We start from the raw sequence: 23,100 nt of genomic DNA, 5'->3' as shown, positions 1-23,100 counted from the left end.
CAGAGGCCGGAGCAGACCCACGGCAGAGCCGAGAACAGGCGTGCATCAACTGCTAACGGCAAGTCTGAAACTCCCAACTTACTTCAAAGTCACTACTACCTCGTAACTATCACTCAGACTGAATCCGAACCAATTAAAGGCTTTGTACATGAGTACCAGTCCCCCTAAGCATTACTGCCCAAAGTAAGCATTCACAGTGTATAGATTTTTGATGGGCTGATTGCATACCAGCTGAAGCTTACCGTTCTGGTTAGAGAAATCTTTTGTTTTCCTTAAAATAATGGATCAGCAACACCATGCAACCTCAAACACCTACCAGAGGTACCAGAAAGGGAAGAAGGAGTAAGACTTAACCCATCAAGCTTCTACACATTTCATCATCTGGAGCACTACCTTTAAGCTTTGAAGTTTAGTTTCTTTAGGAATATGCCAGGGTATTTCCATACAAAACATACGACCTTTTTGCATCTAAGATATAGCTAATCCGAGTCTTCATTAAAAAAAAAAAAAAAAAAGTCAGAAGTTATTAAATTGCCTTTTTTCTTCTCTTTTTCTTTTTTAAGTAAGACCAGTGAGAATGCTTCTACTATTCATAATACCTTAAAATACCGTGCAAGTGGTTAAAAAGCTATTTAAGTCTAACAGGAACATATAAGCCCTATTTGTCACAGGGCAACATGAAAAATCTGTCAGTGTACTCTGCAGTCATACCATTGCCCTGGTATCTCACGTACAAATCTTCCCAGGATGTTTCCACAGGAACAGCCTGGTAGTGAACCCCAGGCTATCCTTTTCTACTGTAAGCAAGTGCAGGTGAGCTGGATTTAATGGCAACACTACAGCCAGGCATTTGTTGGGAGACCCTCCATACTGCCCAGCTGCACTGCCGAATATTTACATAAATTCTAAAATAAGCTCTCCCCTTCTCCCAACTGCACTCCAATAAGTTTCATTTCCAAGTCCTCGGCTTAAGCTCACTCCTTAACTCCTTCCTTTCTTCACCACTTCCCTCTATCCCAGCCAGTCCTTCAAACAGCGTCATTTCCTCCACTCCACTTGTTTTTATTTTTACTTCCCTGCAGCATTTCTGTCCTCAGCTTGTCACATGGGAGCCACAGACGGAAGCCAACATTTCTCAGCAAGGAAAGACCTCTACAATGTAAGCATCCAAAGTGATTCAGGCTCCCTGTACACACACCCCAAACCCGCAAGAGCAATCCCACCGTGACATGCCAATGCAGCAGCTCAGGACCATCTGATCTCCACAGCTCAAGGGACACTGTAACATGTTAGCAGGAATTAGACCACAGTTTGGTCTCACTGAATGCTTGTGCGCCATGCACACCTGACATTAGCCAGGCACAAGATCACTGCATTCAGCAAAACGAAGGGTCTTGCTCCACTGTGAAATTAGTCCAGTCATTTACCAAGACTTTAGCCTAAATTTTCAGATCACTCACATAAGCCTCATACTGGCACTGCCAGATGCTGTTATGTCCAAGCTTGCTTATTCACTAAGGTACCTGTCCACACAAATGATGGGAACAACAGGATCTGCTCAGCTCTGATGTATGAACTCCTCTGAAAAAGCCTCAGAGGCAGCCATGGCCTACATCCTTACATGCCTTAAAAAGCTCACAGCCAGAAACACAAAGATACAGGGGAATTTAAAGCATCTAAATACAGCAGCCTCAATATTTTTTGTGCATCTGCTTTTGAGCTTTTCAAAGAAGGGGTAATGTCAACCTCTGTCTTCCCAGAGCAGATCACTGTGGGTCCAAGAACCAGACGAGGAGGCAGACAAGCACCACCCCAGCTCCCCTTCCTCCACCCTGTGAAACAACAGCAGAACTCCAGCCCTCACAGAAACTTCCTTATTACCCCAACTGTTGACAGAGGCATTCAATTATTGCAAGGCAAGGAAGCAAGCAAATTGCCAGCGAGGCAAAAAGCTATTAGACAACATTAGTCTGAAAGGCTCCAACTTCAAACCTACGTCTGCTCCAACCCATCCGCACAGAGCCATCAGGCCACCTCCCGGCTTTAGCACCTTCCTACTGACAAACACGATTATTCATGCTCAATACTTAACTCTGCTAAGTCACTGAAGTGACCAAGTAACAGCAGAGTAAGAATGGCCGTATCTTGCTAGAGTCAGAACAGAAGCATGCTCAGCGAACTGTGGTGGATCTAGTACGAATTCTTTACTGCCTACTGCCTTCCCAGAAATGCAAGTACTGTTCGACAACAGGGAAGACCACTGTTACGTCCAACAACCTACGCCCAAGCATCTGCACACTTTGTGTTTAATCTTTTATAAAAACTCAATGCTGTTAACATTCAGCTGTCTGGATTTCCATGTTCTTTGCAACCCAAGCAAAGTAATATACTGTATTCTCTCCATTAACAATAAAGGCAGAAATTACTAACTTATTTGCCCTGTCAAATCAGAAACAACAAAAGCAACCTGAGAACATACAGGTCACAAAATGAGATTTATCTTGTCTTTTCTAATTTAAGGTCATTAACTATTCTGATCATGAGATCTAAGTTTCTCTCATCTTTCCTGGTAAGTTCAACACCACACCTACAACCCCACGTGTGAGCACACTTGTACAAATTTCTTCGCCCTCGAATCCTTATCTTCTGCTATCCCATTTCAGCTCTCTCCCTCTCAGCGTCGTATCTTCCTCCCTATTCCTTCATGCAATGCTGGAACATAGTCACTGTATTCTCAACCCAGAAAACATTGTATTTTCAACACCTTGCCCATGAAGTATACGGGAAACAAGCAAGGACAAAGATAAACGAAGTATAAAATGCAAAGAACACCTGCAAGAGAAACCTGAATATACAAGACAGGAACTTACTACCCTGCTTATATAAAAAGGACCACAAGTCAGTGAGCACTGCCTGCTTGGTGTCTTAAAAAATAATAAGCATCCATGTATGTATCTGTTCTCTATCCAATAAATAAACTGCTTCTCTTTTCAGACTCATTGTGATCAAACTGAAACTTTGGATTATGTATTTTTCGACATTCACTTTCTGCATTACAAATCAGCTTGCAAATAAAGAATAACTGTTCACTGGAATTTCAGACTGCATATAATTTCTTCTATAGCAAATGTTTCACCCATTACTTACTTGGCATTGTTATATACAGCCAAATAGTACAATCTTCTTTTCAAAAAAAAAAGAAAAAAACCCAACCGTTACCATATTCCAAATCCTCACTACTGCATTTCTCAATACATTATCCAATTAACCACAAACTTGGCATACGAGCAGTTACTGAAACACGCACTAATTCTACCAGGCTTCAGATGGGCATTATTTCATTTGAGGAACAGGAAGGAGGGCTAGAAAAGCTTTCAGAAATGTCTTTCCAAGGAACAGGACTCAAGGAATCTTATCAAAGCCAAATTCTTGAGCCAGGAGTACATTAAGGGTTTCTCTTGGAGTATGTCATGCGTGCTGGATGTCCAGGGACACCACCCTGACCACCACGAAGAGTCAAAGTCTTCCTGCTGCAGGGAAGCAGCGACAGCTTTCAGAGTGTACTGGCAGCAGTGCCCTGGCTTTTACATCCCTCTCAATTCTCTGTATTGCATCTTCCTGCAGAACTACCAAGCTGCTTTCACTACCTGTCTCTGACCAGGTGCGGGGGGAGCAGAAACATGTTTAGAGTAGCTAGACACTCTTTTCTTGAGGCACATTTAACTACCATTATAAACACTAAAGTACTGTCTACTTTTACGACAGAAACTGCAAGCCCTACAGTGACCTGCACAGATTAAAAAAAAATTAAACACTCAGAGGTGATCACTAATTCAACATCTGATGAAGCATGTTAACTCCTTCACTTAAAGCAAATCAGCTTGTGCTCTGGTACAGTCAGATCCCACAAAGATGCCAACAACTCCACCTGTTTCTAATTCAATAATAGAAGCACTTCAGTATTTAAAAGCTACTCATTACTACTTAGCTTTTCCAGATTTTGTTACAAATTTTATAATGTTGTAAGATCAATGGTTTACCTTAAACAATTAGTCACAGCATGCACAGAACTAATATTCCATCCTTACTTTAATCATACATGATGCAATACCAGGACGAGATTTTTAAAACCAGAAACGCATGAGCAAGATTTGCCTTTAGATTTTTGTTCCCTAACTTGATAGTAACAAGTTATGCCGTTCTGCTCAAAAGCAATAAGAAACTACTTTTTACCAAGGTGTGTGCCTGTCCTAAAAAGCTACGATGACATTTTGGGACTTCTGTTTACTGTCAAAATACTTCAACACGTAGTTCATTTAGTTTTCAAATGGTATTAACTTCTCCCATTCACCCTCCAGATCCAACTTAGGTCTGAGAGCCAAGCCAGACTTACTCATTCAACACTGCTGGACAAAAAGATACTGCAGGAACAACTGTCTCCTCTGATACAGACAGATACACACACACACACACATTCAGGAATATTAAGCAAAATCTTAGACAGGACTGCCTGCCGTACCCCCAGGAACACGGCGCTCATTTTCCCGTTCTCCAGCAGAGGGTTGTTGTTATGGTGAAGGTGCTGATGACACCAAGACCGACAAACTCGGCACAGGACGACGCAAGAGCAGGTAACCTTCACGCTGCTGCACGTCAGCAGGATTCAGATCACACAGTTGCCTCCAAACAGAAGACGCAGTTTTAACTCGAGAGCAACAGCATTTCTCCGGTGATTTAATTTGCATTTATTGCCACAATATTCACTGTTTGCAAGGATCTGTTTTCTCTATGCACTGAGATTCCCTTGCCATCAGCTCACAGACATGGGCCCATCTTCAACCATGTGGCAAACTGATGCAGAAATGCCATGCCAATTCCATCGTTTCTTTAGGAAATATGACTAACCTTTATTAGAGAAAAGGGTTAAGCATTCAGCTGCATGCCTTTCGGGTACAGTCTCGAGTGAAGAGCCACGTTTGATACCTGCAAGAAACTGCCATTTTTGCATCTCATATTCCATTTGTGAACAGACCTTTTTGTTCTTTAATCCAAGTTCTGAATTATTTAATCCTGCCTCCAACTCCTGAAATCTCTCTTCCTATAAACAAGAGGTTATTTAGCGAAAGGAAATAAATAATTAAAAGAGTCAGACCCTAAAGTGTTCCTGGCTCTGTTTTTAATTAATATTGATACAATCTTGAGAAACCTGCTGCTTAATATTACAAGGCAGGTTGAAGCTCATCAACAGTTAAATGTCGTCTTCTAACAGAACACAGAAGAGGAAGTTGTGAGCAGACAGGGTGCATGTCACTGCACTGCCGGCGATACGGGACTACATGGTCTCAGCTCCTTACAACTTTCTTATGCAGAAAAATGATAGCTTCAAAGCCATCTCAACCCAGAGCTGCAAGAGCTGGAGTTTACAGGGCACAGCTGGAACTGTGTTAAGCATAAATCCTTCTGGTTTTTGCCCTGGGACAGGGTAATTGTAAGTGCAGACAAAAGCATTTTTATTTTCTGTAATTCCACACTCAAAATACATTAGTACAAATGAATGATGGAGGAGGGAGGGAGGGAGGCATGGACAGTTCTGTAAGACTGAACTTCATACACAGTAATGATAGTTTTTATAGCATATTGCTTCATCTGCAAGTGGGAGTAAATATTACACTACCTCTTCATGCAGATGGGAGGATTAAAAAAAAAAAAAAAAAAAAAACACACAACACCAAAACCAACAAACTAATTTGAAACAAATTAACTATTCTGCATATGGATGAAGGTACTCTCTACCTCTCTGGTCACTCCAGAACTCTCCACAGACAGACAGCATGCAAAGTTAATAAACTCTGCCTGGCGTACAGATTGCCCGGCGAACCTGCCAAAAGGTGAACAGCCTCAATCCGCAACATGTACAAATAATCACACGTCCTCAAAAGCAGGTAATGAATATTGTTCAAACAACTTTAAGCTAGCGTTACCAGAATGCTTCAAAGGAGAACCTACAAGCTGTTCAAGTCAGACTCACATTTAGTCTGCAAAAACGAGATTAAGGTTTGTACAGTGATACTCCACAACAGGTTTTACAATATGCACAGAAATTAAATTATGATAAAAGTGAGCTATTTTTTACTAAAAACAGAATAGAACAATCTATCAAAATGCCATTTGGCTGCGTTCATTACATTTTAGAATTTAATTTACATGATAGATACGTTAGTGTAATAGGTTTTAATCAATAAGCATTTCTGAAGGCTTTATTTTTATAGGAAATATTTAGACTTCTTCACCCTTAAATGTAACACCACGGCAGTGACGTTCAGAGTGTTTATTTTCCTACGCTAAGCAAGTACAACCACACATACACAGAGGCAAAAGCAAAACTCCACAATTAAAGATGTCAGACCTTGTTTAACTACATCTTAATTTAATCCATTTTATTTTATACAATTCTACATCTGGATCTCATTTTCTGTATTCCTGTAGGTATTCTGGGTCACTATTAAGAACCCTTTCAAGTTAGCAAAGTTCAGCCAAGTCTACCTTAATCCAAAGCCTTTAAAAGAAACAATAAAACACGAAGGGGGGGGGGGGGGAAAGAAGGGAAGGAAAAACCTAAAACGAAACGCTACTTTACCCCACCTCCCAATGCACCTGAAAGTCAGAAGGGACCAGCCTCCTACTACAGATCCTACGTAGCACTTCCCGTTTTGGGGCTTGCTGGGGTTTGGGGGGTTTTTTTAGCACCCTCTGCAAGCCCTGCCGAGGGGAGGGGGGCGGCGGGCCCGGGCCCCCCCCGGCAGCACCCCCTCGCCTCCGGCGGCTCTGCCCAGCGCCAAGGCACCCGAGGGGGCCCGGGTGGGCAGCCGGCGGCTTTCGAGCCGATTTATTTAAACGGGAGGCACCGGCGGGTTCGGAGAGGCAGGGCAGCGCTCTCCTGCGCCAATCAACTGGGAGAAACACGCATGTTGCAATCCCATTCAGCGGCGGGAGCAGCACCAATTCATCGTTTGACAACCTTAACCCCCCCACAACCCCCCACCCCCCCCCCCCCCAACCCGCCCTGGCCTTATCTATCCCCCAACAATTACATTAAACAGTGGATCTGCAATTTCCTCAGGGCACGCACGCAAAGGGTGAAGGGAAGCTGGTTTGCGAGGACTTTCCCTCGGAGGAAACAGGACTTCTTGGCTGTTATGAGCCAGCACAGTAAAGCATCAATATTCCACTCATCTGTCAGATCCTGGACAGCAGGAGAGGCTGGAGAGCCGGTGAATTATGTAAGCCTGCCCTCCCGCCGCCGCCGCCCCGGGGAGATGCCCCGGCCGTGCCCCGCCAGCCCCTCACCGGCCCCCGGGAGCGTCCCCGGCCGGCGCTGCCCTTGCCCTCCCGCCCCCCCCCACCCACACACACACACAACCGCGCACCCCCCTTTCCCCGGCCCGGCGGGCGCTCCCCCTCTCCACCACCACCACCCCCCCCCCCCGCCGCGGTTCCATCCCCGGCGCGGTGCCAGCGGGCCGCGGCGCTCGCAGCGCGGCGGCCCGGAGCCCCCCCCCCCCCCCCCGCCCCGGCCGGCTGAGGGCCGGGCACCCCCGCGGCGAGGCGGCGGCCGGGCAGCGGCGGGAGGGGGGGGGGAAGCGCCCGGCTCGGCCGGCCCCACAGCGCCCCCAGCCCCCGCCGCTCCGCGCCTGCACGCCGAGCCCGGCCGGCTTCCCTGCGCCCCCACACAAAGTCCCAGCACTCGGTAAACTTTCCCCGGCTCCCGGGGAGAAAAGGCGGCGGGGAAGCGGCGGCGGGAAGGGGCAGGCTGAGGGGGGGAGCGGGGGGGGGGGTGCGTGGCGGGGGGGGGGGGGGGGGGGAAGGCAGGCGCGGGGAGAGCAGCGGTAGCCCCGCCGCCGCCCGCCCCGCACGGCCCCGGCCGCCGTGGGGGGAACGGGAAGCGGGGAAGAGAAGCAGCCCGGGACGGAGCGGGCGAAGCGGCGGCAGCGCCGGCTCCGGCGCCATCTTGGGCTGATCGATGAATTGAACAAAGAGGATCAATTTCCGATGGGGCCGGTGATCAATGGCGGGGGGGGAGGGAGCGGAGCGCCGCGGCCGGGCGGAGCGGGGGGTTCCCTTTAGGCGGCGCGGGCCGGCAGCGGGAGGAGGAGGGGGAGGCCGGGCCCGAGGGAAGGCGGAGAAGGGAAGGAGGGGGGGGGGGGGGGGTCCGGCGGCGCGGCCCGGCCGGTGCGGCGAGCGGGGGAGCCTGACCTGCAGCTGCTGTAAATCAAAGCGCTTCCAATATTGAAACATCGATCCCACATTGGCCGCCATCTTGAGACATATTGAGACAGAGTGAGCGGCTGATAGAGAGAGAGGGGCTGGAGTTCAGGAGCCGGGAGGGAGGGGGGAGGGAGGGAGGGAGGGAGGGAGCCGGGCGGGCGGGGGGGGGGAGGAGGGGCGGGGGGGCAAGGGGGCGGGAGGCGGGCAGGGAGCGCCCAAATCCCGGCCTGGAGCCCGCGCCCGCCCGGAACACGGACTCAGCCCGTTCGCTCCGCGGGGGGGTGGGGGGGGGTTGGGGTGTTGAAGTTGGGGGGGCGGCCCCCCCCCCCCCCCCCACGCACACCGCGCGTGCCGTCCCACGGGGCTGCGCGGGGGCGCCCACGGGCGGGCGAGGTGGGGGGGGGGGGGGACACGGGGGGGACGGGACACACACACACACACACGCGGGGACACCCACCGCGGCGGGGCGGGGCGTGGGGGGGGGGTGGGTCACTGCCCGCTGAGCCGCGGATCTCCCGCGGGCGCGGTGGCCGGGGTTGACGGCAGAGCTGCCGGTCCGCGGAGGTGGGCGGGGGGGGGGGGGGGCGGACGGGACAACACACGGACAGACGGACACAGGGACACACGGACACCGCAGGGGCGACAGCGCGGCCCGGGGACGCTCCGCGGGCGCGGCCGGGGCTGGGCGGGCAGGAGCTCGCTCGCAGGGCCGGTGCCACCGGAGGGGACGGGTCGCAGGAAGGTTGGAAAATCAGATGGCAGCTCCGCGCAGGATATCCATAGAAACGGAGGTTAAAAGGATGAAATAACTTATTTTGTTCTAAACAATAATGTTGCTATAAATACGAACGTTTTCCTTGTTCCCTTCCTGAAAAGCACAGAACATTTTACCAGGCTCATCTCTTAACAAAACAAACCACTGCACACAAACAGTCTGCAAATACATTGCCCCCCCTGGAAGCATTCCTTATTTCCTTACTGGGAAACGGGCAAAGCTGCAGTCTGTACCTGTCCCCTTTGAAATCAATAAGCTGCATGGTATTTTTCCAAATCCAGCTACTTTCACTGTTTTGCACTTCATCTGTAAAAGGAAAATATATCTTCCTCTGGGTAAGTGAGTGATTGTAGATTTTTTCTCAAATTGTATTTGATCATCAAGTGAATTTAGTGCTCACTCAAGTCAGTGGGTTGACTACTTGAAAATGGCTCTGTCTATCTTTTGAGAAGTTACGGCAGCGACAGAGCAATTGCTACAGATTATTTCCCAGTCTGCTGCTGTCCTTGTTTGGAGGAGCATCGTTATTTCAGCCTCCATTTCCACTTTTTGCTGAGGCTGCTGCTTACAAAGATACTAATTGCGATGGCAGGTTTTATGTTAATGGGTTCCATGTAATGATCAGCTCAACAACTGTAGACCTTCGGATTGTTAGTTGGCTGTACTGGGAATACAACTAATGGCATTCGGTTATGAAAACGTCAGGCCTCCACCTGGTGAACAGGGTTGGGCACCCAACGAGACTGGAATCCAAGAGCCTCTGCGCCGTGGCACGTGGGGCTGTCGTGGGGCTGGACCCCGGGGGTGCCTTTTGAGAACAAACCCCCTTTTTCCTCCCTCTGTGTGGGGTCGGCAGCGGGGGTGACAGTGGGAGGTTGGGGGGTGCCCGCCCGGGGCCCCCCCTGCGCCGGCGAGAGGGTGCCGGGTGCTGCGGCGCGATAGCCGTCTGCAGGGATGGAGCTGCACGAGCCTCCAAATTCTGACTAACAACGTAACCGGTTTGGTAGCTCTAAAATAGGATTTTAATCCTGGGAAGCATCATTTCACATTCCAGTGATCTAATCAAAATCCTTTCCTCTCATCTCTCCATGGTCCCCCCTTTCTAGATGAAAGAGGCTGGAGTCCCTGTCTTCACCCTTTCTCCACTGCCTCCCTGTTCTACCAGTCTGTTCTGTGTCCAGGCAACTGCAAAAAGATATTTCAAAGACTCCTGCCGTGCCATGTAGATGTTTTCTCTTGTTAGTTTGGACTGCAGGTGTGTAAGCCTCAAGGATGAAGTATCATGGTGCTGTTTTAGGTTCGGGGCATACAGTCATAGTACAATAAATCACATAGTAACGCTCCACTTTGAACGCGCACGCACAGAAAAAGGAAAAGAAAAAAGCATCTGACCTGAATCATTTTCTGGAAACACATCTGGTTAAAATCCAAAGTTTTAAATTGAGTAATATTTTAAAATACATTTGTTAGGTATTAAATTACAGTGTTATATCTGGTAATATTTATGATACTAATGTGTTAAGCGGAGGTTTATATCTGTCAAGAAATATGAATGATTGTCATATGGGGTAACAAATGTATCCTGATATAAATAATATTTTATGGTATTTTTAACATTATTGTAGTCTTTTCTGCAGGAGTTACGTCTTGTCACATTATTGCCAATTTGAAATAAAAGCTCTGTGGCTAGATACCAAAGCTTTTAGCTATATAATTTTGAGTAAGTATAAACAGTACGGCTGATTTTAGGAAGTACTGAGAAACCTAACTCTGCCGGAAGACAAACGCTGAGCACCTATAATTCCTATTGTCTTCCGTGCAGGATCAAGTCCCTTATTTGCCATTTTGTGTGGCAGCAAGCCCAAGGAAATCTTGCTTGACAGCTCTGTTTTCTCAAAGTGCTGTATTTCTTCGGGCTGGATTCTGCAAAGATCCTGCAGGGTACAGAGCTCCTTGGAGCAAGCAATAATTTGCTTTGTGTTCCTGCTGAAACGCACCTATGGAAGATGGAAGGAGGATCTTGGAAAATTTGGTGCATCCTGGCAAGAAGACAGCTAGAATAAAGTTTCCTTGGATTATTATATTTTGAGAAATCAGTCTCATCTGCTCATTTGAGGAAGGGTTTCTTAAGGTTAGATTTGATCTGTGTAAATGCTAACTTCTTTCAACGTGCACTAATAGAGTACTGAAAAAGTAAGTACAGTGTATTTGAAGTTTAAATCTGAAATGATGGCAGTAACTAATAGTAACTCAGTAATGCTTGCTACATCTAAAATATTTGTAAGTATGTTGTACAGACTTCTTTTTCATTTTCTCTCAGGTATAGTCATTACAGGCACTATTTTAGGAATTGGGCAAATATCTGATTGAAATTTGTTTCCTATTAAGTCACCGTGTCATAAAATGTCACTAATACAGATACTTAATTAACACATTTGCACATTGGGCCGTCAATGGCCATTGATCTAGTTATGCTTCACATGTCATCATCCAGAATACTGAAAAAAATAGACCTTTATTGCAAGGGTCTCAAACTTGTCAGAAACAATTCATTGTCACAGCTGCTCCTCTGGGCAGCAGTCTGTATTCATTAAGATATTTTGGACCGCGAGTCCAAGTTTAATCACTGGACTTAGGCTTCTGTTTGCCTTAGTGAATCTGGCTTATTTCCTTGGCCGGAACACTGAAAGGTGAGGTGCTGCTCTCCCAGCAAGACTGGAACTTTTGAGTCTCTTCTCCGTGGATTCTTTTTTTCTTCTTCTCTTTTTCACTTAAACTGACTCCCAAATTTCCATCAGTTCCCATAAAAGAGTTCCTCTGAAGCCTTATCTGTGCTCTTGTCTGCCCCTTGTCTAGCCCATTCCCTCCTCACCTTCGTGGCTCTCATCTTTGCATTTTCTTCAGCTGCGGCTTGTCCCTGGCTGCCTGGCTCCACGTGCCTGTGCCCGCTGAAAAGGAGTGCCTCATTCCAAAATCCCATCCCTCTCCACTATGAAAGTGTCGTTCTGTTCGCTCTTCAACAGGATTTGAGAGCAAAGTAAACTGTGCTCCACCTCTCCTTACTACACTGTGCCATTGCATAGTGAGACTCTGTAGGGATGGCAGAGAATGGAGACGGCCAAACAGACAGATAATTTATGGTGCTGGGAGATTTAGCCCAAATTAAGATCAAAATGCATATATGTCTTCCAAATCACTTTTTTTTTTCCCCCAATTATTGTTAGTGACTCCAATTCTGCTTGATTTATATCTGTTGTAGTAGCCAGAGGTTTTGCAGCTTATAAATTGCCAGGGGATTTGGCCAGTGACGTGGACGCAATGGTGTGTACAAGCTCAGGAAACTCCCTGAGCAGAAGACGGTTGGAAGCTGGGAGAGTACCAGGGAGAAGTATCCCATGTGCCTGCCCACTGTTCCTGGGGTGTCCACCTCCGGTCCCTGGCAGAGACAGGACGCTCAGCTGGATGGACCCTTGTTCTGAACCAGCGTGGCGACTCCCACATTCTTTGGTAATTTGTGAAAGTTTTAGCACAAATCACGTAGATGGTGGCATACATGATCTGAGCGTGAAATCTTACGACAACTGAATAGCCAGATACACACTGGTAGATGGAAGAGAAGAAAGCAGTTCTCACAGAGGGCAGGGCAAACAGCCACAATTAAAAGCAAAGCAAATTTGGGTGGTGTGGTTGCTCGCTGTTTAACTCTGAAGACATTTATAAGTATCCAGGATAACCCACAACAGATATTCTTTGAGGATTTGTGGATTAACCCATACCAACAAAAACATGTGATGACATCGTAGCGGTATTCTCTGCTGTGTACAGTAGGAGTTACTGAAGACCCCAGAAGAACGAATATATCACTGTGCCTAATGAATTGAGTCAGCCCTCCCAGACTGAATATGTTTGCAACATTTCTGCCAGATAGCTGCTTTTCTTATGGTATATTCTATCCAGATGCATGGTCGTGTTTTGGCCAACAATAAGTAATAACAATACCCACAGGCAATCAAGAGAATTAGAGAAGAAAAGGACCTATCAGATTATCCACTCCCTGTAGCTGGCAGTGAGTAACACTTTCATACCAAATTTATTGAATTGTACGGTTCACACCAGTTTTAATTTGTAAGCACTGTCCTTGCCTTCTTGTCCTTTATCCCACGTGCAGGACGATGCCAGAGCGAGCGTTCTGTGGGACAGGAGGCGCGCCGAGTCCTTTCTTGGCTGGGCAGGGCTCACGCTCCCTCTAGCACTCTTCTCTCTGACTTACGCTGTTCTGTTGATTTGGGCATTTGTCTTCTCTGTCCTTTAAAGGAGTTAGGAGACAAGGTAGTAGGTTATGCTCCCCGTCAAAATTCCCACCTTTTGTCTGACTTGGAACCTTTCACTTATTTTTTATGTCTTACTGGTTTCTGTTAGGGTTTTTGGGTTTTGTTTTTTGCAAATCCCTTTTTTTGTGGTATCTAACTCTTGCTATTCCTATCATGAATCTCCTCACCCACTTTATGCTGCCACTTCCTCACTTCAGGTTCTTGCTCTTCCCATCTCTCCCTCCCTGCTCAGCCAGGGATCCATTTTGGCTTTGCTTTCTCCTCCCTTAACTCTGTCCCAGGCAGGTATTTTTCCCAATTTCTGCAGAATCTTCAGGTCCAATATTTCACATACTAAGAATCAGAAGCTGAAACCGGCGATATTAGTTTAAATCCCTTCTTGTTTTCTGAACCTCAGCTGGGATGATTATATTCTGCTTTCTTTGTGCCGCTCCCCCCGTGGCAGGAGAGCTGGTTTAGTGACGGTCGCTGGGGGTGGGAGCTGCGTTCAGCTGCTGTCACAGGGCTCTTCGTGACATGGAACAAGTCGCTGAATCTTCCCTCAGTTTCTCCATTCTGTAAAATACTAGTGGTCAGCGGGAGATAAAAATCTCGTGGTGAGTGTTGGGCACTTGCATCTGGCGGTTTGCAGAACAGGGAAATTGCAAGGAGGAGATGGAGGGAAATACAGAAGTAAAGCAGCTCACAGGCAGCTCCCTCACCTACCAGTTTCCCTTTCATTCACTTCCAGATAGGGCCTGTAAAGCGGGTGAGTGCAAAGCTGACGTTATCTTGGAAAAGGAAAGAGAAATAAGGTTTTTCTTTCACTTTCCAATCACAAACACTTCACGTGGGGAGGGAAGAGGGGAACGTCCCTCTGCTCCTTTCCTCCAGCCGGGCCTCGTGGTCCCCTTGTCCTGGCCTGTCCTCCCCGCCGTGGGGGTCACACCCCTCGTGGTGGGTGCCCGGTGGGTGCCGGCTGTCCCCGGGGTGGCTCAGCCCCACGTCGGCACAGCGGCCCCGGCACGCGGGTGCCAAGGGGAGAGGCGTCCGCGCCCGGGCCCTGTTGCAACACGCGGGGACGGGAGAGGAGAAGCGGCCGGGGGGACGGGGATGGGGAGAGCGGTGTGGTACCGCGGCGGGCTGCCTCGCCTGCCCCTGGCACCCCTGTGAGACAGAACCCGGAGCGCAGGGCTGCCGCGCTTGCTGGAGCTGTCAGAGCAGCCAGGAAGCTGGCTTTATTGTGCTGTGTGATGGGTAGGATGTTTGAGGTAGTTTTTCTTCCAATAATGAGTGTGAGATTTCATTTTGGGAAGCACATCTTTTCTTAGAAACACAACTGTGACTGACTTAGCACAACTGCGATTTTCTGCAAACACAACTGTGTTTGGGGTTGTTGCATTTGAATGCTAGGGTAAGAGAAACAGCGATTCTGGATTAATGCAGAAAAGGAGAAAATGGACACCCTTAGAGCAAGACATAAGTTCACTGTGGCTGCCATGTACTGGCAGAAACGATGCTGCGTCCCACAGGAAACATTTTAGTGTGGAGAACCTCCTTTCTGAAGAGAGTGTACTGGGTGCCTGTCATCACACGCAAAAGTGAGCCAAAGTGCTTGGGATAGCATATCAATCCAGTATTTCTTTAGTAACATGTATGAAATAAATAGAATTTCCCGCCCCCCCCCCCCCCCCCCCCCCGGCATTGCATAATTTGCTATTTGGTGTTTGGCTGGTGATGGATTACCAAATAGGGGAAGAAAAAAAATCTATATGATTTTTTTATATCCAAACATTACCTTCTCCTTTGGAATAAAGGGATCCAGTCTTATTCTGGCCATGATTATCCACATTTATATGCTGGCCCTTGTTTGCATCTGCTTGGCATTATCCTGCATCGGGGCTTTAATCTGATATGAATCCAAAGAAATGATATGGGAATTGATGGGATCACTATGAATTTCCAGGGGTGTAGGCTAGTGCAGACCATAGCCGATTAATCTTGTTGTATTCTTTCTGTAAATAACAAGCTGGATTTGGCCCAACAAGAGTAAAACAAATTGAAAGCATTCATAAAGAGAAGTAAATGGGTTTAAGATGTAAGAATAATGTATTGATGGGTTGTCTCCAAGTATCCAGTTTTTAAAAGTAGCAAAGCACATACAAAACTTTAGTTTAACATGTTCTTAAATGCCCTGCTGCGTGGGGCTGGCTGCTGAATTAGGGCCATATGCATAAGACCTGCTTTCATGAAAGGATTATATAAAAAAAAATTTTAAAACTGTAAGAAGGAGAAAAATGTTCAAGGGCAGCCAACCTGGAGGAAATGTATATAATTTAGTCTTGTGAAGTGTTTATAAATGCAGTTTATGAACACATATGAAAGAGTAATTTTTTACTTTTCAGACAGCAACTGTCACACAGAAAAGAAACAATTGCTTATTTGTCTTTTTCAAGGATTTTTAGAGAACACATTACAGTTTGGGTATTTATTTTGACCTGCTTTTACCTTTTTAATAGCTTATTGTTCTGCTGATTATTTCAGATTAGCTTTTTGTGTGTGTTCTCCTTCATTTGTGAATGATACAGAAACATTTACCTGGTTTATCTGGAAGTGGGAATTTATTTTGAATTTTGGGTTAAATTTCAGACTTTCTTTTCACATACGTGGGTTACCAAGTTCGATCTATAAACCTAACTTTTTATTTCTCTTACATCATCAGAATAAATGTGAAATGACACAGAACGCCTGGAATTGCAATAATGCAGTGTAACAGAACTGACTACCAAGCTGCATATATAGATTAGATTAATGCATAAATCTAATTTGATATTTTACATTACTGGGCTAATATTTTACAGATGTAATGCCAAGTTGTTAAGTAAATGAAAATCACGGAGAGTCCAATTCTGAAAGGATTACTCAGGCAAAAATCCCTGAAGTCAAAGGGAGTATTGCCTGAACGAAGTCTGCAAAATTAGAACTAGAGCCATATTCCCAAAACAGCCAAGCAGATTTATCTTAGAGATCTGCCCATGAGTTGAATTCTTGTAACAGTGAAAGATATATAGGGAAAACGAACAAGTAGGTAACCTGAAATATAAGGAGAGACTGATAAGATCACACCAACCCTGAGCAAGCACTTGTGTGGTTGATGATGTCAACAGGAGCCCAAGCTGTTTTAATAAACTTGTTCATAGTTGTCCTATACTGTGTTTTATGTACTGAAGTACATAGATCACGTAAGAGTTTAACAAGAAGAGGATTCATATTAAATTTGCACATAAAATACCTCCATGAAATATGTGAAATGCTTTTCTTTTTATATGATTCCAATAAAACATCGATCATAAAACTCTGCCCTCCTGCTTCTTTATATTCAGTTTCAGCTGTTGCTTTGTGTTTAAAGTTTGAATTCATGACACTCGGCAGATATAATTGTGGGGCAGTTTTAAAAAGACCATTGCTCTGCTTGCTCACTCGAGGAGAATAAATCAGGAGAAACTCCACCAGAACTGGTAAAATGTTGCATCTGCATAAGAGGCTGTTGGGCCAAATGATACAAACGGTTGCAGCTCCTGTGAAATTCGTAGTACTGTGTCACTTTATAGATGCTCGGGATCTGGCCCACTGACTTGGATGGAGCTAAGCCAGGGATGATTTCTGCCCTTTATCATGAGTTTGCTCAGTGTTTTGCACTGTAAATTCTCCTGACTCTTGCTGCCAAACTCAGCTCCCTTCTTCACAGTTTCGTACTCTGAGTGTGAACTGACACTGGTGGAAATCCAAGGGTAAAAAAGCGGTGCGTATAAAGCACAAATCTGTAGCCTGGATCTGAGAGGAACAGCTTGACCACAGAGGAAGTTATTTGCACAAAAAGTATTCAAACAGATATGCACGGTTTACATGTGTTTAGTAAATCTTGTCTGAAAACTAGAACCAGCTGTATAGTATATGGAGGCCCTGATCCCTTCTGAGCAGTGTTTCATACATTTGGATGATACATTTCATGTCACTTTTTCCATCTTTTAATTCAGGGGCTGCTAGGGATTGAAATACGAGGAGCATGATTTCCACTTCAGTCTGTAGTGGTTGTCAGCATCCTCAGGTAGCTATTCACAGCTCTAGCTTTCCTGCTTGTGGAGACATCGCTATCACAACCCCTTTCCTCCTCACCTCCATCTCAGCCTAGAAGCAGAGGTACAGCATAAAGCCCCCGTGGTAGCTCCTTTCGTGCCAGCTCGTCCTGCCGTGCTCGTGTTAGGGCAACAAGCAGAGACTAGAGCCCATAAAGCACAAATATCCCACAGCATTTTCCCTACGTGACAACAGCAAAATCAATTGAACCACCCTTGGTGCACCCCTAAATGAGAAGAGAACCAGGCCTGGAAACTAAATTTGCATGCAAGATTAAGGAAGTTGTAGATGCAAGCAAGATCTTTTTTCTTTTTTTTTTTTTTTTTTTAATTCTTTTTGTGTGTGTGTGTGTGTCTAACTATGCAACAAATTTTGTAGCTGAAATTTACATACTTCTTGATTCATGAAATTATGAGCAGCTGCTATTTTGCTACATTCTTAAATTGAAAAGGCAGCGAAGAAAAGAACAGACACATTAGGCAAACTCCATCTGCCCCTCATGTCTATCACTTTCCTTCACTCACTCCTTTGCCAAACAGGATACAATGGCATAATCAGATGTCTTGGTTTGCCTGGGAGAGTCCCCAAATTTATATAGCTGTCGTCTAAGACGGGAATTTTGTTTTTAAGACAACTTCTTAACATGGTCTCTTGCTCCCCCTGAAATGTGTATACATATTTTCAGAGAAAACCACAGAATACCAAAGATCTTCAGGAAAAGAATAACCTTCAAAATAGCTCACAGGCTTTTGGAGGACATCTATTCTTAGGGATCTTAGGATCACTTAGATTTAAGAAGCTTTCATATTTTTATATTTTTGCTTCCATCTATGTATTCAAAGTACAGAAATGGAAAGATTTGGGGTGAGAGGGTAAAATATAGGATTCAGAATTAGGAGGGATGGGTTTTATTTCTGACTTTTGCAGTGGATCTCTGAACAAATCCAATCTACAGGTAGTTCCATGGTTGGAGAAAAGGGTTATTTAAACTCTTTGGAGAAAAGAACTTCTGGCATAGTTGAAAACAGCCTGGCCCTTTCTTTGTACTAACCACCACTATACAAATCATAACGCTACATTTCATCGTGATGTAAATGTTTCAATTTTCCATTTTTGAATTAAAAGATGTAAGCTCAGAATTTTAGACCTCTTTAACACCTGGTTAAACACTTAACAAACTAGTAACAGCTGAGTGCATCCCTGTTAAGTGGAGCTTTTTCTTTTTGTTGCCCCACTTAAGAAACAGTCATTGTCACTCAGACTCATTAACATAAATAGGTTCCCTAGGAGATGTCCCATTAAAGTGGCCATCCCTATTAAGCATGTCCCAATTAAGTAGTGTTTATTGTATGGCAGGTTCCAGACCTCAAAGCAGAATAATTTTCAGTTCCTAGAGGGAAAAAAAAATATAAGTCAAAGAAATTACATATTTAAAAAAGGCTTAAATTGATACAAACTGATAAGAGCCCAAAAATGAAAAATGAGGGCTGACACTTCATCCTTTTGTTTACCCTGTAATGCTGCTTTTCTGGTTTTGAGTTAAGAATGTAGCCTACACCCTAACTATGAATTTCTTGGCTTTGATTTGATTGTGTCATAACTTAATGTTTTATGACTTACAATCACATTAGTCATAGGAGTCACTCAAGTTTAGAGATGATGGAAAAGACATAGGGGATAGACAGATCCATACTCAGAAAGACTAATAGTCTTGTGATGGAAGTGGTGGGCTGGGACCCAGGAGATCCAAGTTCAGTGTCTAGGCCTCTGCCAAATGTTTCTGCCTCACTTAGAGCAAAACACCGAGACACTATTCACAATGTTATTTAGGTACCTGAACAGACATTTAAATATATTTTTGTATGCCTCTGTGCATACATAATCTATTTTGTTCTTTTTTCCATCAAGGTGGGTTTAAGTCGGGGGCTTATTCAAGGTGCTAACAGACAAGCTCCGGAAAATCTTCCTATGTTGGCTGAAGATGATACAACCCTCAGTTGTCTGCTGCCAAAGGCTACCCCTTATCCCCCAAATTGTATTAGTGTCAGCCACTTCAGCATAAAATCTGGGTCTTTAGCCTTCAAAGTGCTGAAATTACTTGCCTTGATTTTGTCTCAGTGGTGGAGATGCAGGCAGGTATCTCCTGCCTATTATGCTTCTGTGGGTGGTGACCTGCAGCGCAGAGACTGAGCGGAGGAGGAGGAGGAGTAGGAGTAATGCCATCTTCAACAACCGAAGGGAGTTCAGCACATTTACACTTTCAGCCAGGGCATTTGCACCTCAGTGTTTACCCTGCAGAACCAGGACATCCCGTACGTAGTTTTACCCCACATTAGACAACCTGTCCTTCCTGTGAAGGTGAGGCTTGTACAGGGTAGAGTTCAATAAATACATGAAAAATATTAATGTTCCAGGGCCACAAACTGATATTTCTTTATGGCAGGACCTTCAGAAGTTTCCTCAGTACAGGGAAAAACAGAAGTACAACCGATTCAAACCTTCTCAGTAAACAGAATTTTGATTTGTACATGGTGATGCCTTTTCTGCATCACTCTTTTTCGTGTTTCTGGAAAATGGACAATTTGAGTCATCCCAACTTATTTTCTTTATTTCATAGATTCATGGAATCATGTAGGTTGGAAAAGACTCTTAACATTGAGTCCAACTGTAAACCTAACGCTGCCAAGTCCACCACTAAACAAACCATGTCCCTAAGTGCCATGTCTGGAAGCTTCCATGCAAGCTTTCCTGAAAAGAAATGTACATGTGTTAAATATGCTTCCTTAGTCTCAATAATCACTTTTTTTTGGAAAAAGAATTATCGCTGGAGTACAGTTTCATATCAAAAGCTGTGATTTGTACAACGGTGCACAAGAAGTTCATGCATTTAATACATAGCCCATGCTCTGAAGAACCTTAAGATTCCATGCTTCACAAGAGGCATAGTACTTCAAAATAAGGCTTTGTGAGTAGGTGGTAAACTTTCTTCTGGGTCACTAAGTAGCAACTGGGTGCTTTGAAACCATCTCCCAGAAGCCAGGTAATCTGTGGTTGAGCGATGCAGATGTTCTACTGTGGTCAAATCAGAAAGAAAGACTTCTATCCTTAAGGCAGTAAAGTAATTACACCTGGTATCCTCATATCTTACTTCTAGTAAATAGGTGTAGAACAATGTGGCTTTGTAGTGCCCATTAGTAATATTAGTAGTTGGCAGCAAGAGCCTCTGAGAGTCTTCATACAGTTTGCTGAAACGCTACATCACTATGTGCAGGAGAAATGGTTAATATTCAGGATACTCAGGAGTTCATCTCAAAACCAAAAGACTGGGCTTTGTATAAACTTTGTAAGTTTGTATGACTGGGATAAGAATCTCAGCAGAGGAAGCTCGCTCTTGTTTCTTAGTGTCTCTTGTTTGGAGACAGAGATTATGCTTACAATTATGCCAGTCTGCATGTCTGTAGAAAGTGCAAAACCAAAACCCCAGCTCCAAAGAGCCACTGTCCTTAAGAGAATTTCAAATCCGGATCCAGATTTGGGTTTGATGTTTAAGATCTCCAATTAATCTGTTCTTTGCTAAATAGCAATACTGTGGTAGCACTTGCTTAAGCTCCAAGTAGACATTGTGTCAGCATTTCTGGTGTGAAATCATTTGTCTCGGGTTTAGAATTTGTCCAGAACTTTGAAGGCAGGTGCCCACAGTAGCATGTGAAGACTTCAGTGGGTCCCAGTGCAGAAAGCAAAGCACAGCAATGTACCTGCATGGAGACTTGAGTATATTCTTTCAGCTCTGACACAAATCAACTGCAGGGCACTTTGACACATCCCAACCTTTCAGAGTGTATTTTTTGAGCTCTGCTCATTATCTGAGCCTCCATTCAGATGCTCTCAGCACAGATGCCTTCCTCATCAGCTCTGCACTAAAACATACAGTAAGTGAAATTCTGCCATATGTTAATACATATGTTTCAGTTTCAATAAGCATTTGATGCAGGGCTGTTTTTATTTTTTTTCCCAGGCAATAGAAATTACAGAGTTTATACTATCATCTTCACTCCCTGTTTAAATATACTAGCGAGCTTAAATAAACTAAATAAATTAAGGTTAGCTCTGTCCAGCATAACCTGTCACAATGGTGGAAACATGTATCGATTCTTAATGGTTCAGCATTTATCTGTTTGGTCCAAACCAGCTGGGCATGGCAGAGTCAAACTGTCTGAGACTCTCTGTGATGTTGTAAAATGATGGAGAGGCAGATAGCCTGGAGAAAAGGTGTAACCGGGATTTTCACTTCATCCCCACCTCAAATTTTCCCATCTGGCATATCACAACATAATGATGTGAATGATGTCATCAAACTGGGAAAGAGGATCTGAATGGGGTAGCTTTCTCCTTTACTGAACTTTGTAAGCTGGCTACAAATTGTAATTAGCAAGTGTCTACAGTTTAATTCTGGCTGAGGCTCAGTCCATTTTCCACAGGCTGGAATCAGTCTGTTCAGCCACGATGATTCTTTTTGTTTGTTTGTTTGTTTGCAAATAAACTCTTGGAAAGATACTGGGCACATTATGAGATTTACAGATCAGTTGCTGTGCGCAAGTATGCTGCTTTTACAGCAGTGCAATACCTCTGAGTAATGCTTTTGATTGAAATAGAGCTACCCTAGATTTGCACCATTGTAGGAGCCAGATTAGGCCACATAACTCTTGTATGCAGGCTTGAAAGCATCCAAGCAGTTATGAATGAGAGCAGCAGTTGAAAGATAGAACAAAGAAAAACAAGCCAAAAAAAATACCCAACTTACATCACCTTTGCCTGCTGGATTCTTTGCTTTACAACTAGAGGAATATCTAGGCAGACCCTCAGCTAGCAGAAGCTGGCACAGCTTTGTTAAAAATCAGTGAAGCTTTGCTGATTTATATCAGCTGAGAATCACTATGTGCCCCAATGACAAAATGAGGCACTGAAACATAGTGGGAAGGCAATGGGGTTTATCTATGGTTACAGCATTAAAGCAGCGTCATAAGATAAACTAATTCTTGTCTAAAGCTTTCAGAAAAGAAGGTGTCTGTGGGAATACAGTACTGACTTTGCTTCTCAGTGCTAGCTTCTGATCACTGTGCCAAGACTGGCATCTTCTCTTCCCTTAACAAATCAGCATGGCTCCTGCAAACTCTTCATTGACTGCCAATGCTGTGCTACCGATAATTTACTACTATTGAGAAATGTCTCTGCTTTCACTCTGCACAAGAGAGTTTGTTCCTACATGCCTGGATTTGTTCAGTTACATACTTCATGAACATTATTAAAAAGAATCAAAGGATTCTTTTGGGTTCATTTTTCAAAAAATGTCTCAAGCATTTGATAAATAAATAATCTTCTACTTAAAATGGGCATGAATTCCCTAAAGACTCAGAGGTGCAAGCAGGTAAGTGCCAAACCCAGCTCTCCTCCAGGGGGATGTATATATCTATATACCTGTAATTATAGGCTGATAATTATATAATTCACTGTATGTATATCATCATTTGTGAATAACTGGGTAAGATGGCAACACAGAAGGGTGGGACTATCATAAGCTAATAAAAAAAAAAAGCAATTACATTTCTTTCTGAT

The 23,100-nt window shown here is 44.8% G+C and overlaps 1 protein-coding gene and 1 long non-coding RNA gene across 8 annotated transcripts in view; one reads left to right on the top strand and one right to left on the bottom strand.

Moving 5' to 3' along the window:
- The window catches only part of CUX1 (cut like homeobox 1), a 284,376-nt gene extending 275,989 nt beyond the window's left edge, over positions 1–8,387 (bottom strand). For all 7 annotated transcript variants that reach the window (XM_033004042.2, XM_042791633.1, XM_042791634.1 and 4 more), the window contains exon 1: positions 8,254–8,387. In XM_033004042.2, coding sequence (XP_032859933.2) covers positions 8,254–8,316 — 63 coding nt within the window. In that variant the 5' untranslated portion in view covers positions 8,317–8,387. The remainder of the gene's footprint in view (positions 1–8,253) is intronic.
- Positions 7,669–10,738, top strand: LOC116964433. The gene is made up of 2 exons (XR_004408748.2): positions 7,669–7,747; positions 10,147–10,738. It is a non-coding gene; the product is annotated as an uncharacterized LOC116964433 (long non-coding RNA).
- The last annotated feature ends 12,362 nt before the right edge of the window (positions 10,739–23,100 follow it).

The sequence above is a fragment of the Tyto alba genome, unplaced genomic scaffold (genome assembly GCF_018691265.1).
Source record: "Tyto alba isolate M040663 unplaced genomic scaffold, T.alba_DEE_v4.0 Super-Scaffold_19, whole genome shotgun sequence".
In the NCBI taxonomy this organism is placed as follows: domain Eukaryota; kingdom Metazoa; phylum Chordata; class Aves; order Strigiformes; family Tytonidae; genus Tyto; species Tyto alba.
This window is presented reverse-complemented; position numbering and strand designations above follow the sequence as displayed.